Consider the following 15,763-nt stretch of genomic DNA (forward strand, 5'->3'; position numbering starts at 1 on the left):
GCAGACTGGTCAGAGCCTGACTTGCAAACTGCGGGTGTTAAACACACATTAAGAGTTAATTATATAAAATTTTCATGTTGAGAATGGCAGTAAATTTACAATATTCATGACATTTTACGCTAAATTATATCATATAGAAATACAATTTTTTTAAAAAAAAAATAGGGATCAATTGATCCCCATTTATTGTACTTAGCTCTGCTCCTTTTGCAAATAGATAGTTACATCACATCCAAGACAAATGCCAACCTATAGTAAAAATTGACCTACTATAAACCCAATAATCAAGAAGATGAAGAACAACAACCCTAGTGCAATCCACCAGCCCAGGGAAGACTCATGATTTGTTGATGACTGTTGAGGCACATCCTCCTTTGGCATGGTTGTATCATTACAAGGTGGCAATGGTAACCCGCAAAGACCTGAATTATTCTCAAAAGCATCTTTGGAGAATGTGATAAAAGAACCCAATTCGGGTATGGGCCCACTTAGCTGGTTATTTGACAAATCCAATATTGACAAGGATAAGGCCGAATAGGAAGAGGGTATATTGCCTTCAAAAGTATTATGCGATAAATCAAGCACATTTAAGTGGATCAAGCCACCCAATTCTTGTGGCAAAGGTCCTAATAAGCGATTGTGCTTGAGATTCAAGAGTGCCAAAGATTGCATTGTAGAAATCTCAGTTGGTATGTAGCCCTCGAGCTGGTTGTATGACAAATCAATAAAAATCATTGATGTGTCATTTCCATAGTATTGACCAGTCCTGCTAGTGGCACCCTTATAAATTGTCGTGAAATTACAATACTGTATATTTGGTAAGCGCATTAAGTCGTCCATTCGGATTCCATCAAACTCCAAAATTCCTGTATCATGACATTGACTATTTTCGGGGTTATGAAAGTCAACATACGGCCGACCTACCACTATTTGGTCTACCACAATCTTACCAGCCTGTTTTGCTAAACTAGGTGGAATAGATCCGTTAAGTTGGTTGCTATGTAAACTTAAATATAATAGGTCCCTACAATCGCCAAGCTCTGATGGTATTGACCCAATAAAGGAATTATTTCCAAGTAATAACATAACAAGCTTTTCTAGCTTACCAATCCAAATTGGTATCGAACCCGTAAGCCGGTTGCTTTTGAGAGAAATCCAGTTAAGGTTGGTGCAGTTAACTAACCCATCAGGTATTGCACCGGTTAGGTTGTTGAAGTCCAAAAGTAGGTTTTTGAGTGACTTAAGGAATGAGAGCTCAGCTGGTATCTCACCATGCAAATTATTCTGCCACATTATAAGATCTCTTAAGTTGGAGAGGGACCCTAGAGAATTAGGTATGGACCCGGAAAGCAAGTTCAAGCTCAGATCAAGTGATACCAAGTTTGTACAATTGCAAAGTGAATTGGGTATAGATCCAGTAAAATAGTTATCCTGTAAGTATAACACTTTCAAGCGCGATGCACTGTAAGTGCATAATGGACGCGGTATTGGGCCTGAAAACCTGTTCGCACTAATATCCAATAACTCAAGACTTGTAAGGTTTGAAATAGATTTGGATAAATTACCATTGAAGTTATTAAATCCCAAATCTAGAAATTGAAGTCTGGATATGGCAACTAGGGACCACATGGGGAATTTACCAGAAAAATTATTATTGGAGAGGCTCAGAGTGACAAGATTCGTGCATGCCTCTATGTCAGGCGGGGCCATACCAGTAAAATGGTTAGATGAGAGATTTAGATAACTTAAATTTAGACAACTTGAGAACGTACCAGCCAATATGGTACCAGTGAGTTGATTGGAAGATAGGTCAAGATATTGCAAAGAGGTGCAATTGGTAATTTCTGGTATGGTGCCTTTAATGGTGTTATTGGAGAGGTCTAGATATTTGAGTAACCTGAGTTTAGAGAATAACCATTGGATATCTTTGTTGGTTGTGATCTTGTTATTGGAGAGATCAAGCATCCTTAGTTGGAGGAGAACTGGAGCGGAATGATTGAAGGCTTGGCCAATGTAATTATTGGAGATGTTGAGTGACTGAAGAGAATGACAGGAGGTCGCCAAGGAAGCTGTATCATAGACAGACCCTTGAAGGTTGTTATTGGATAGGTCCAATTCTTTGAGTCGCATGGTGCAGTTTGCAAGGGCTGAGATGGATCCAGTGAGATCGGTAGAATGGAGAGAGAGCGCTTCTAGGTTTTCAAGAGAGAGGATGTGAGTTGAGACTGAATTGAAGTCTGCTTCTAGTGGCAGACCTCGAATGGTCAGAGAGGACACGTGGCTTCCTTTACATGTTACGCCTTGAAATTCACACACTCCATGGATCCTGTTCCAGTTTGATAACAAATTAGGATTTGGGAGAGAATTCTTGAAGGAAATTAGATGATCAACATCTCCGAACATGGCTGATGCCATGCAGAAGAAGAGAAGATCCAAAAGGAAGCAACACGTAAGTGTATACGTAACCGTTATACACTGCACTCCTCTTGTCATCTCTCCTATGCTCGTTGTGGTTTTTCTCTTCTGGTTCATATCCATCATTGCAATGCTTCGATTTAAATCAAGATAGATAGGAGGGAGGGTTTTTTATTTTTTATTATTATTATTATTTTTTGGGGGGGGGGGGGGGGGGGGGGGGGGTTGCGCTCTGCCAACCTTTCAAAAGAGAGAGAGAGTCATTTGGCAGTCTCTGCTAAGTTTTCAGAAGAGAGAGAGAGCTATTGTTTTTCCTGTCGTTATAGTGTAAACTGTAATGGTTCTTAATTTGTTTTTTTTTTGGTTAGTATTCGCCGTTGCACGACTTCTATCTCGTCCTACGTGGTAAGAAAAAATGAGTTACAGATGGCGTGTCCACTTCTCACGCGTTTGTTAAATTTGTCCATTGATGCTGCGTTAACGGTCAGAACTCGTCAATAGATCACTTCTATATATATATAGACCGTAATACACAAAAATATCTGATTGTTAGTCAAAGAATAAAAATTTATTATTGCGGTCATAATTAATACACAAAGTTGTTGATTAAGTCAAGGATGAAGACTCGAGAGTATTTCTCCACTCAAAAATTCATGGCGGTCGTTTAGTCAATATATAGTCTAGTGAAATGAATTTTAAATATTCTTCACTGATAACCTGTCTTTAGCTAAGGACAGTGAAGATTTGGTGCCCCCAATTGAAGTTGACTGGAAGACTTTTGGTGAGATTTTCATCTTTGGAGGGTGTTTAAGTAAAATTCCCAATTTAGTTGTCAGCACATCAGTAGGAGTGAAAACGGTTTGGCGGATTACTTGACAAAATTTGGAAGAAAGAGGAGTGGAGCTGCACTGGTTTTACGTTTCCTCTTTTTGCTTTTGAATAGATTTTGTATTGGTTGTTAGAAGGTATTTTTCATATAATGTTTCTGGATGGATGAGAACTGGTACGGTACCAGGGGATGCAATTGTGATATTGGGCCTACAGGCATGAATTAAGCCGGAAAAAAAAATGAGACCTAACAACTGAGTGGAAAAATGGCACAGCAGAGTCGGCTCCATTACGGAACAGCACAGTTACGACACGGAACGGCACGGCACGGCACGTGTTACTATTCCGTGTCGTGACCATTCACATGCCGCGTGACCAGCTTGTAGAAAATTTGGTATGGCATGGCACATCACACGAAATATCCGATCACGGAACGACATGGCACATAATCACGCGAGTTCTGACTAACAATTTGAAAAACTAACTTAATTTTCTCACGTTTAATCAAATGGTGAATCTTGAATAAACTAATTTAAATTATGAAAAAATAGTTAAACGTGAGAAACGTAACAAGTTATGTTTGGACACGGCAAACAAATAGTCACTGCACGCGAGTCACGTGACCACATCTCAACATTTTGGTCACAGCACGGCACGGCACGAATCACTGTTCACTTGATCACGGCACGAGACCAAAGTCACAACGTGTTAGTCATGTCACAACACGTTTTTTCCACCCTACTAACAACCACTTCTTGTCTTTTGAAATCTTTGCCGAAATGGTGAGAGGAGCTCAAACTATCCAATTGAGTCAAATTGATAGTTAACCATGCTACCGTTCTATCTCCAACAACCACTTCTTTTTAATAAATATTAGAGATACAAAATAAAATATCTCAAGGAGAGTCAAATTGATTTTGTAATAATTTTTTGGCGTGTGAATTACATATCTATACATAAAGTCTTATTATATATACAAGTCAAATTAATTTTGCAATATTTTTTTGGTGTTTGTAAATTCAATATATATACAGTCTTATTATATATACAAGTCAAATTAATTTTGTAATAATTTTTTGGTGTGTGTGAATTACATATAAAGTCTTATTATATATACACACATCAAAATTTGCTGATAATTTAATAAAATTTATCACCTATGATCCAAGTTACCATACAATTACAGTCAGGACGGAAGGAGGCAGAGAGAAAAAGGGCTAAGCTATTTTTATTTTTTGTTTTTTCAAGTTTTTAATTTTTGCAAAAAGTTGTTATTATTCTCTCTTCCTCATAATATATATTTTTTTTTGAGAAAAGAATAATAACCTAATCTCCTCTTTATCATAAAACTAAATTACATAACACTTATTCATCTCGTCATTCCAATTTTATTTTCTGATTCAGTGCAACTTTTGTTTTGCAGGACCAATTGGTAATGAATCAAACTAATTACTCGATGTGAAAAGAATGAGGGAACAAAGCTGTGGCCTGTAGATGTCAGGGAAGTCACTAAATTTGGGTTTGTAAGACTAATTTATTTGTTACTCATTTTAAAGAACACATATCAAATAGAGGAGGGATCAAGTTACAACAAGTTATAACAAGTATTATTTACATTTTCGAAGTCCAAATCGTTGATCCAAACCGTTAGATGTGATCTCTACAATAAAATGTGCTTGGAAACCAAATTTTATATTTTTTGAAATTTTTTTAGTATTTATTAAGATGGGTACAAAATTTAATGGTCTGAATTTGACTAATTTTTGTACCCATCTTAATAAATAGTAAAAAAATTCCAAAAAATGTAAAATTTGGTCTCCAAGCACATTTTATTGTAGAGATCACATCTAACGTTTGGATTGACGATTTGGTCTTTAAAAATGTAGAAAATACTTGTTGTAACTTGATCCCTCCTCTATCAAATAATCACATTGTCACTGACATACTTGAGTTTTGAATTTCTTTTATCTTTCACATAAAGATAATTAATATTGCATTAATTAATTATATTAAACGTAATTGACATTAACTTCACGATATCATACAAATTGACGTCACGAGTTATTTACATTGCGCAGCTTCTGCTGCAATTTCTCAAAAAAGAATGTCACGAGTTATTTACACAAAGCTAATCATTACTCTAGTTTGTTAGGGGCGGACCCACCTTGAACCGCAGGGTGGGGTTGGGGGGAGGGACAACTACTCTCCCTGAATTTTGAAATTAAGTGAAAAAGTACGGATCCGGTACCACTGTCCCTTCCTCTCTGAAAATTATTTTGTCCTTCTCTGAAACTAGAAAGCCCGTCATGCCAGTTTAAAAACACTGTTAATAAGATTTATGTTTTTTTGTTTTTATAGGAATTTACGGATTCAGACCAATTTTTTTTTAATATGTAAAATGATATTATTTTGTTGTTTTTATTATGTAAGAATATATTATTTTTATTGTATTTATTACAATTTGTCACTGGCATACTATTTTTATTGTGAAATGACAAATTGTCGTGTTTAACAATAGGAATAAATGCATGACAAATTATGGTGTTGATAATTATCACATCTTTAAAGTTTTTAAAAATAAATTTAGTTATTAGTGCTAAAAAAACTTCAATGCAAACTTTTTTCAAATAAATTACCTTATTTATATATTAATTTTGTTTAATAAATAATTTATTTTTCATAGCGAATTTGGATGTACAATTCTAATCAAATATAACTAAACACAGAGGAGGGTTCCAATGTCCCTATATGTTGTGCACTCCTTTTGTCCTCTCTCCTATGCTCGTTGTGTTTTTCTGTTCTGATTCATATCTGTTGCAACTTGCAAAGCTTCAATTTAAATTGAGAGAGAAGAGAGATAGAGAGTGCTCTATTTCTCCATGATGTAAACTAATTCTTTCTTCGGTCTTCTTAGTGGCCCAATTCAACTGTTACGACTTCCATCAACTTTCTATGCAATTCCACAAACAAACAAAAATTTCTCTGTGGAAAAAGTGAGTTTTGACGAGTTGTTTAATTTGTGCACAAATACACAATTGACAGTTCAATATCAACACAAAAGTAAAGAAAAGATAAAATACCAACTACCCATAGTGGCCCAATAAATTTGGATATTATATCTTCTGCCACTTCTTTTAGACATCCATAAACTTTTCTCTGTAGTTTTCTTTTTGAAGTACCAGTTGCCATGTACCATAACAGTTGCTTAATAATTGAACCCAGTTTTATTGTTTTAATTTCATTTGTTTATTACGATCTTCTATTGCTATTTGAAGTCTTCAAATGAAACACAACCATTATGAACTATACATAGATCAATCTTCTATTGCTATTTAAAAATACATATTACTATAATATGTTTGATGCAGGATAAATATGGCCTTTTTCATCTCTCCGATGTAATGCTCCAGAGAGAGATTGAGCCAGATTTGCTACTATACTATTCTTATTGGTGGTTTGTGTACAGATGAGCGGTGCTCAAAATGCGCAAGAGAATTTTGGACCATACAATTCTATTTTTGTATGGTTCTCGTATGAGGTTTTACGAAGCTGGTCTAACTAACGAAGCCAGACTATTAATATAAACAGAGAAGAATTAATGAATTCTACTAACTATTTCTTGAGATAATCAACCGCTGTAATTAATTCCAACAATTTTCCGCTCGAAATTCTGGTCAACAGCAGAATGATTTTTTTTACTAAATAAAGAAAGACTGTAAATAATATGTGGTGAAAAACAGTTACGATAATTCATGGTGAAGATTAACTTTTAGACCTGGAATATATCAAACGTAGAAAAAAACTAAAAAAAAAAGCTCCTTCTTCCTAAATAAATTCAAATTATGACAAAAACGATTCCTTAGCAGCAATATCCTTACCTCATATTTCCCACAATGGTCACAGTTGCCCCTGCAGTTGACCATGAACCGCGGCTAAATCAACTCAGCATCTCTTGTATGCTCAATACCGAGGTTGGTGCCGTCTTAGCCGTGATTCGCCGCCCCATCGACCCCACCATTGTTGCCTCAGCTATCCTCCTAGATGACCACCTTGTACAATCCCTCAAATCCCTACGTGCCATCATTTTCCACACCGATTGGCACACCACAGACCCGGCAGTCTATCTTTCTCCTTTCCTAAATGTGATACAAAGCGATGATGTGCCAGCCGCTGCTACTGGGGCCGCCATGTCAGCGGTGCTTAAGATAATCCGGTTTGGAGTGTTTGATGACCAGTCGCCAGGTGCTTTTGATGCCGTGCATTTGGTTGTTTCAGCCATTACCTCGTGCCGTCTCGAACGAACCGACCCTTCCATAGAGGATGCCATTTTGATGCGTGTGCTTCAAGTGCTTCTCGCTTTACTACGCTGTCCCGCTGGCAGGCTTCTTACAGACCATGCTATTTGCACAATCGTTAACACATGCTTTCAGGTTTTCTATTTATTAGTTATTACAATAATGTAAACAAAAGGAATAATTTATCTGCATTTAGATGATTTTTTTTTCTCAAATTTATATGAAGGGTTATATTTTTATTTTTACAATTTGGCATAGGTTGTGCAACAAGCGGTAAACCGCACGGACTTGCTCCAGCGAACCGCACGCCATTTGATGCATGACGTGATCCAAATCATATTCTTCCACCTCCCGGATATAAAAGCCCCTGAGCCAGGTTCAGTCGACTTGTCAGAACTGGAAGCGGAATTGGGTTCAATTACAGGGTTTGGTGCACGGTGCATGGTGGATATATTCAATTTCTTATGCTCATTACTCAATGCTGGTGACATGGTTGTTGCGCCTGAAGGATATGGACCCGCTGACGAGGATGTACAGCTTTTCACACTTGTTTTGATAAATACCGCAATTGAACTCGGCGGTGAATCAATCGGGCAGCATCCGAAGTTATTGCATCTGATCCAAGATGATTTGTTTCATCACTTGATCCATTACGCTACCCGGTCAGGGCCTTTGGTTCTCTCCATGATTTGCAGCACAGTCTTGAATCTCTATCACTTTTTGCGCAGGTGAGCTTCTATACCTCTCCTATATAAAAAACTATCTATTTTTCTTTACATTTTTTATAAGAGATATCAAATCTGAACTAGATACAACCACCATCAAAATGTTTTTACGATATTGCTTGCATTCACCTACATAGTGCTTTCTATTTTTAACTTGTTTACACTGTTCAATCGCTACTCTCCTCCAGTTGCCTTTGCTGTATTTCATTTTTTTAAGCTTTAAGGATAAATTCTTTTAAAATATAATAATAATTTGAGAGAACCTCGAACCTCCCAAATCAAGTTTGGGTGTTAGCAATTTTGCAACTTGCATTGGTTTAAATAGGTAAAAGCAGCACACTTGTTTTATATATTCAAACTTTGGAGATTTATGACTTCAGAAAAGGGCAAGTTTAAATAGTACATGGACTGAAAGATTGATTTTGTTTTTAATCGTAGGTCACTAAGGCTCCAGTTGGAGGCATTCTTTGTTTACGTTCTGTTACGAATCGGCTCTGGCATGAACGGGCCCCATTTACAGGAAGTTGCCATAGAAAGCATAATAAGTTTCTGCCGGCAACCGACATTCCTAATAGAGATGTTTGTTAATTATGATTGCGACCCGATCCGACATAACGTGCTTGAAGAGATCGGCAAGCTCTTGTGCAAAACTGCATATCCACAAATTAACAGCCAGATGACACCTATTCAAATCCATGCCTTCAATGGACTTGTCCACATCTTTACCACCATTGCCGATAGCATTGAGTCTACTGCCACCGACAATCCCGATGGTAAAGACAAATACAAACTTGACATGTCAAAGTACGACACTGCTTTGGATAGTGACCCACCTGAACCAGACTCAGATACATGGGTTGAGTTTGTCCGGAAAAGAAAGCTCAAAAAGAATAAAACAATGATTGCTGCACACCATTACAACAAGGATGAGAAAAAGGGTATGGAGTATCTGAAATTTGCAAATCTTGTAGCGAATCCGCCTGAAAGTAAAACCATAGCCCGATTCTTTCGGTACACCCCGGGCCTTGACAAACACAAAATTGGAGATTATCTGGGTGACCCAGGTGAATTTCACATACAAGTCTTAAAGGAGTTCACTGATACATTTGATTTCACTGGTGTGATCCTTGACACTGCACTGAGGACTTTCCTTGAAACCTTTCGGCTACCCGGGGAGGCACAAAAGATACAAAGAATTATCGAGGCCTTTTCAGAAAAGTTCTTCGAGCAGCAATCTTCGGATATTTTTGCAAACAAGGATGCAGTATTCTTGCTTTGTTATTCGCTCATCATGCTTAACACTGACCATCATAACCCACAAGTGAAAAAGAAGATGACCGAAGAGGAGTTTATCAAGAACAATCGATTAATAAACGAGGGACAGGATTTACCAAGGGAATACCTATCAGAACTATTCCACTCCATCTCCACAAATGCAATTGCATTGTTCAGCCAAAATGGAAGTGCGCCTAAGGAGATGAATGCAAACCTATGGGGTGAATTAATCAGGCGATCACTTGCTGTGGACCCATTTATTATATGTGATTTCAAGCATGAGCTCAGCCGTGAAGTTTTTGCTACCATATCGGGTCCATCAGTTGCTACACTAATGACTATCTTTGACTACACCAATGATGAAGAAATACGAAGCGAATGCATAGAAGGGATGATCTCTGTTGCGCGTATTGCACAGTACGGGCTAAGTGATGTACTTGACGAGTTGCTTTCCTGTCTTTGCAAATTTACTACCCTTTTAAATCCCTACAATTGCACAGAAGATACCCAGGCTGAGTTCAATCAGAGCGTAAAAATGCGTATGGCCATGCTTGCGCTCTTTACTATTGCAAACCGGTTTGGCAAGTCGGTACGTGGTGCTTGGAAAAATGTAATAGACTGTATTATAAAGCTCAGGAGAATAAAACTATTACCGCCTTTGGGGATTGATTCAAGCAGTGGACCAGCAACCCTAGTAACCACTGGATTGACAGCAAATCATTTAAAGTCAGAATCTGGCGTAATATTTCCTTCCTCACACCAGGGATTGGGGACCAGCCGTTATATTTCAGGAATGATTGGCAGGTTTTCACAAATTTTATCACTCGATTCTGGTGCAGAGTCGATGATTAATTTGAGTAGTGAGTCAGAGGTTAACATGAAGTTGATGCAACAATGCCAAATTGGGAACATATTCACCGATAGTGCGAAGTTTTCAGAGGAGTCACTGCACCACTTGGGTCGGGCGCTCATATTTGCCGCTTCTGGTAAAGGGCAGAAATTCACTTCAGTAGGTGAGGAGCACGATACAATCATATTTTGTTATGACCTACTATTGACTGTCACCTCTGCTAACCTTCACCGGTTCATGACATTTTGGCAGCAATTTCATGAGGCTTTCTTTACCCTTTCACAGTACACAATCATGTCCCCATATCCATTTCCTGAAAAAGCCATTGCACCACTCTTCATAATTGCCAGTAAAGTCATATCGACTGAGACAGCACAGCTCGATAAGCAAGCAGAGGAGGCCATAGTTAAATCCATTCATCTCATGGTAACAATAGAGAACACAATCGACATGTGTTGCGACATCATCGTAGCTTCAGTGAAAGCACTCATTGAGGAGCATGGCGGGAGCATACAATCACCAGCCGTATGGAGGTCACTTCTCATAATCCTCTCAACCTCTGGTCGAAATCCCCAGACCTTTGATGATGCCATAGAAACCTTGAATAATCTCATGATTGGTCCCCATCTAACACGATCCAACTATTTATTTTGGGTTGATGCGGCATTCACCTTGGGCGTGCATAAGACAACCCCATTAGATAAGAGTGTAATTATTTTGGAAATGCTAGGTAAATCCATCAACCCAATATTGCAATGGCACAAATTAAGCATCACTGACCCGAATAACCCTAACAATAACAACTCAGAAGGTAACATGGAAGACCTGGGCTCAAGGCTTACTCCATACCACCTGTTCATGAAATTAGTAGAGGCTATAGGAAAACCTAGCCTGGCACGACGAGAGGAGATCCGAAGCAAGGCATTAATCGAGCTGAAGCGCTGTTTCCAAACTGCAGCAGAATCGCTAGATCTTTCACCAAAAGGCTGTTTGAACTGCTTTAAAAACCTTGTCCTGCCAATGGTGGATAACTTGCACCTGAAAACAATAGATTATTCCAGGAGAGAAAACATGGAGAGAGAGACCATATCCATGGGAGGTACATTTCGAGAGGCAATGGAGTTTTTAGCGGACTTCTACACGATATTTCTGACGCAACTGTGGCAGGATAATGATTTCATGACATCTTGGCTCTTTGTGTTGAGGCGCATGGATACATGGATCAAGACATATTATGGGGGGGAATTTACAATGGAGATACATGCACATATACCACAGGTATTGAAGAGAATGCTGGAAGCAATGAAAGAGAATGGGATGTTGGTACCGAAAGAAGGAGACCCTTTGTGGGAAAGCACTGAAGTGCAGGCAAAGTGGATTGCACCATCAGTAATTGACGAGTTGTTTCCTAAATAGGTTTTCTTTTCTTGTAGTTGTTTTTTGGTATTTTCAAAATGCTTGGCAAAAGCATTGGGTTGGAGTTTATCCATGCAGAGGATCAATGGGAATTTTTTTTATTTCAAGTTTCAAGGTTTCTGATGTAAATTTTAGGTCAATTTTTTGTATGTGTAATTATAAACTGTACAATTTTGGAAGTTTAAAGCAAGGAAAATTGAAGAACTCCTATTACATCCACTGTTAAAATAGTTACATCTTCTGTTTACAGACATCCATAAATGACTTAATTGTAATAGATAGAGAAGAGATAAAAGAGTTATTTTAGGGGCCACAGAGAGTTATACATTGCGTTCTTCATCTCTAAATTTTAGGCAAAGGAAGAATTTCTAGTGCATTCAATATTCATATAAACTTCTGAAATAGCCAATTTCTCTATGAAAACATCACGATATCCAATATTCCCATAAAAACTTAATATTTTTTTATCTAATATCCCATTATATTTATTTAATCTTTTATTTAATTATTTACAAAATCAAATTGACAAATATACCCTTTCTTTTCAAACCCTCCTCTCTCCTTTGCCCTATTGAAAAATTGTCATTCCCTCCTCTGTACTAGTGTATGGATCTCATCCCCAACTACTGCAACTGTAGCTCCGTGCTCAACCAGTAGACGTTCACTCCCCAACTACACAAGTTTACTTTCAATATTTTAAAAGAAAAAGACAGCAAACTTACTGCAATTGACTTTCTTTCATAGTTGAGGATAGCAAACTTGTGTATGGCTGCCAAAAACTTATCCAGTCAGCAAACCTATTCTTGCTCATAGTTTCATGCGAAAGCATGCAAAATAATGAAACAGGACATCTAAAATAAATTAGGATATAGCACAGGTTACCAAACTCAACCAAAATTACATTATGAAATAATTAAATAATAAATTGAAAGCGTATTTAAAATGGATCACCGACCATTATCATAAAAGCTGGAGGCATAACATAATTAATAATTGATACCCTTTGGTGTGGTACTGGTACATTGTCTATTTATGACAGTACCACATGTGATACTGTATGGTATTGGTACACTGTACCAGATGACATAATATTGCTGGTATCCACCCATTTTACATTTTTACCAAAAAACAAAATCTTTGCCACTCAATCAAAAGAATTTTTTTAAAAGACTATCGCCACAAATAAAAAAGACAGAAAAGAAAATGGCATTCATATTAAACTAGTAACAGAAATCGCAGCAAGACATGAAGCTTAGTACTTTACTATTTCCAGCTTTCCACCTATATTTACAATTTTACCAGAAAAAAAAAAGGATAAAAACTTCACATTAAACTTAGGACAACCTAAACACACAAAATCTTACCATGAAACCAGACTCAATAAATAACCAGATCTAAAACCTAAGAACCAAAGAAAATGAGCTGACCTAAATACATCAAAGGAGAGATGAAGATTTGAAAATAAAGGTATATTTGTCAATTTTATTTTTGAAATAATTAATAAAATGTTAAATAAATAAATGGGGATATTAGATAAAATGCTATTTTTTTATGGGGATAGTGGATATTATGGTGCTTTCATGGGGAAATTGGATAGTTTAGAAGTTTACATGGGTACACTAGAAATTCTCCCAAAAATAAACACTAAATATTAATAATAATCTAATGTTACAATTTTTCTGTCATCAAATTCATATAATCTAAAGTGGCCTAATTTCAATTTTAATGTCATGACAGCATTCACATAATATTCTAATGTTACAACAATCATCCTGAGAAAGATCTAAACTTACAACAGCCTTCTCTCTTACTTGGGTTGCTTGCTTTGCTTGCACCAAATAGCCTACAACATCAAACCACACCATATCATCTAGTGTACATGGTTTCAATTGGTCCGCTAAATTCAAAAAAATAAAACATACAGGATTAACTTATAGGGAAGACTCTAACCTATATTCCAGCATGTGCATAGTACCTAAATGGTACCAGGTCCCAAGGTTTAGTCCTTAGACTATAATCCTTTGCTTGCACATGAATTATTTAAAATATAACCCAACAACTATATTCTTGGATTTCCATACTGTACCAGTCAGGTCAGTTGCTGGTACAAACACAAATGCACCTGATCCGTTTTATTAAATGACAAGAACAGAATCGTTCTTGCTTCTGAATGCACTGGAACCCACTTGTAAGCTTTTTGTTTCTGGCTTTGTATCAGTTCCACATTATCCCAAATTAGGTTTGTCTTTTATAAGCAAGTCAGCATGAACCAGCCTATATGGCATCTAGTACACAAATGTAATTACAATGAACAACTCAAGACGAATAACAATTGCCCTTCCTAAGTTTCAAAAATCACCAAAGTACTTACCTTAATCACTCAAATTACCACCAAGATCATCATCGCCATCATCATCCATACCATCATCACCGTCATCTCGATCCATACCATCGCTGTCCAAATCATCATCATATCCTTCTTCAATGTTGGCAAGCTCAGATTGAACTCTGTCCAAAATTTCTCTTTTCCTTGACTCTAGCTCCATCTGGAACTCCATGCGCATACTCTCCAGTTCTTTTGCTTGCCTCTTTTTGTTGCTCTCCATTCTCTCACACACCTCACCAAATTTCTTCACTGAGTCAGCCAAAACTCCATAACCCGACTGCCCATTACCATTTGTGCCATCATCATTCATACCATTACGGCCACCGCCACCATCATCGTCATCGTCTCCTTCTGACCCGGTATCCCCTGGCCCCTCTCCAAACACATACTCTCCATTGTCTACCCCAAATCTCAGCTTGGGCATTTCTCTCTCTCGCCTCCTCTCAGAGCGAGCTGTACCCATTAATTCATCCATCTTTGCAAAGTAAACCCACTTACTACAACTGGAGCCCCTGGAATTCGGGCCAAAGACTCGAGCTTTTTCCTTCTCATACCTCTTCTTCAGCATTTCCACCCGCTTGCGACAATCCAGTTCAGAATATGTCGTCCCTGACACCTCATTCACCAACCTGACAACCTGGGCCCACTGATCAGAGTGGAGCTTGCGCCTCCCGTTGGATAGAAACCTGTCGCCCCACGCCTCTATCAGCGCAAAGGTGGATTCTTTCGACCAATCGGCCAGTACAGGAGTGGGAGCTTTGGTACGAGCGACGAATTCGAAATCCTGATCATACCGATCGACGCGGCGGCGCTTGAGAAGGATTTCAGGCGAAGAATCGATTTGATTTTGTTGGTTTTGTGGTGGTTCCTCGTCGGAGGACGAAGAAGATGAGGAGGTAGAGTTGAGATAGTTACCCTCGTCGGAGTCGGGTTGAGGCGGAGGGGTGGGGAAGGGCCGCCGGTGCTTTGGAGGGTATGGGTAGGGATACGTGTCGTCCATCGATTGGCTGGGGAAGAAAGAGAGAGGAAACCTCGGAGGTCCGGCGACCAGCGACCTAAGAGGAAGCAAATTTTGTCTCTGTTTATGTTTATGAATGGAGGTGTCCTGTCTAACAGGCTTTTGAATTTGTTGCTTCTTTGGGCTTATGGCAGCGGTGCATCTTTTGGGCTTTTGGGAAATTAAGGGATGTATTTTGTTGTTTGCTACTTATTTCATCGTGTATTTTTTCTAATTTTTTTTCAAGTAAAGATAAAATTATTTTTTTCAATTTTGTTTTTTTTACAGATTGTTCTCTAAATCATTTAATGACTTGTCTTGTTTGTGGAGAAAATTAGATATTAAATTGCAATGATATTTCAAAAATATTTTTCATGTTATATTTGATACTTTTTTTTTCATTTGTAATTGTTATTTTATTGTTATTTATTATTTAATTTTTTTTTCATTTCTCTTTTATTTTCATTTAAATATTTTTTTTTATTTTGTGTGAAACAAAAATATCTCTTCATATTCTATTCAATCTTATAATATGTTTCCGTGCATTGAGCACAATACTAGTAATAAATTATTTTT

The 15,763-nt window shown here is 37.6% G+C and overlaps 3 protein-coding genes across 4 annotated transcripts; 1 reads left to right on the top strand and 2 right to left on the bottom strand.

The window, feature by feature from the left end:
• Nucleotides 1-249: 249 nt before the first annotated feature.
• On the bottom strand, nt 250-2,538 carry LOC144547216 (brassinosteroid LRR receptor kinase BRI1-like). The gene has a single exon (XM_078295807.1). It carries the CDS (start codon nt 2,536-2,538, stop codon nt 250-252), a length of 2,289 nt encoding a protein of 762 aa, XP_078151933.1.
• Nucleotides 2,539-6,941: 4,403 nt separating this feature from the next.
• GNL2 (GNOM-like 2) lies at nt 6,942-12,302 on the top strand. The gene is made up of 3 exons (XM_078296107.1): nt 6,942-7,673; nt 7,797-8,266; nt 8,702-12,302. Exons 1-3 carry the CDS (start codon nt 7,137-7,139, stop codon nt 11,802-11,804), a joined length of 4,110 nt encoding a protein of 1,369 aa, XP_078152233.1. The 5' UTR covers nt 6,942-7,136; the 3' UTR covers nt 11,805-12,302.
• Nucleotides 12,303-13,442: 1,140 nt separating this feature from the next.
• On the bottom strand, nt 13,443-15,303 carry LOC144547457 (trihelix transcription factor ENAP2-like). Of its 2 annotated transcripts, none has more exons than XM_078296109.1 (2): nt 14,176-15,303; nt 13,443-13,701 (listed from the first exon to the last, which is right to left on the bottom strand). In XM_078296109.1, the coding sequence occupies exon 1, from the start codon at nt 15,188-15,190 to the stop codon at nt 14,177-14,179; it is 1,014 nt and encodes a 337-aa protein (XP_078152235.1). In that variant the 5' UTR covers nt 15,191-15,303; the 3' UTR covers nt 13,443-13,701; nt 14,176. The 2 variants fall into 2 exon arrangements, with proteins under 2 accessions (XP_078152235.1, XP_078152234.1); XM_078296108.1 differs by having other exon boundaries at nt 13,443-13,647; nt 14,176-15,298.
• Between the last annotated feature and the right edge of the window lie 460 nt (nt 15,304-15,763).

The sequence above is a fragment of the Carex rostrata genome, chromosome 31, assembly GCF_964058835.1.
Source record: "Carex rostrata chromosome 31, lpCarRost1.2, whole genome shotgun sequence".
Classification (NCBI taxonomy): domain Eukaryota; kingdom Viridiplantae; phylum Streptophyta; class Magnoliopsida; order Poales; family Cyperaceae; genus Carex; species Carex rostrata.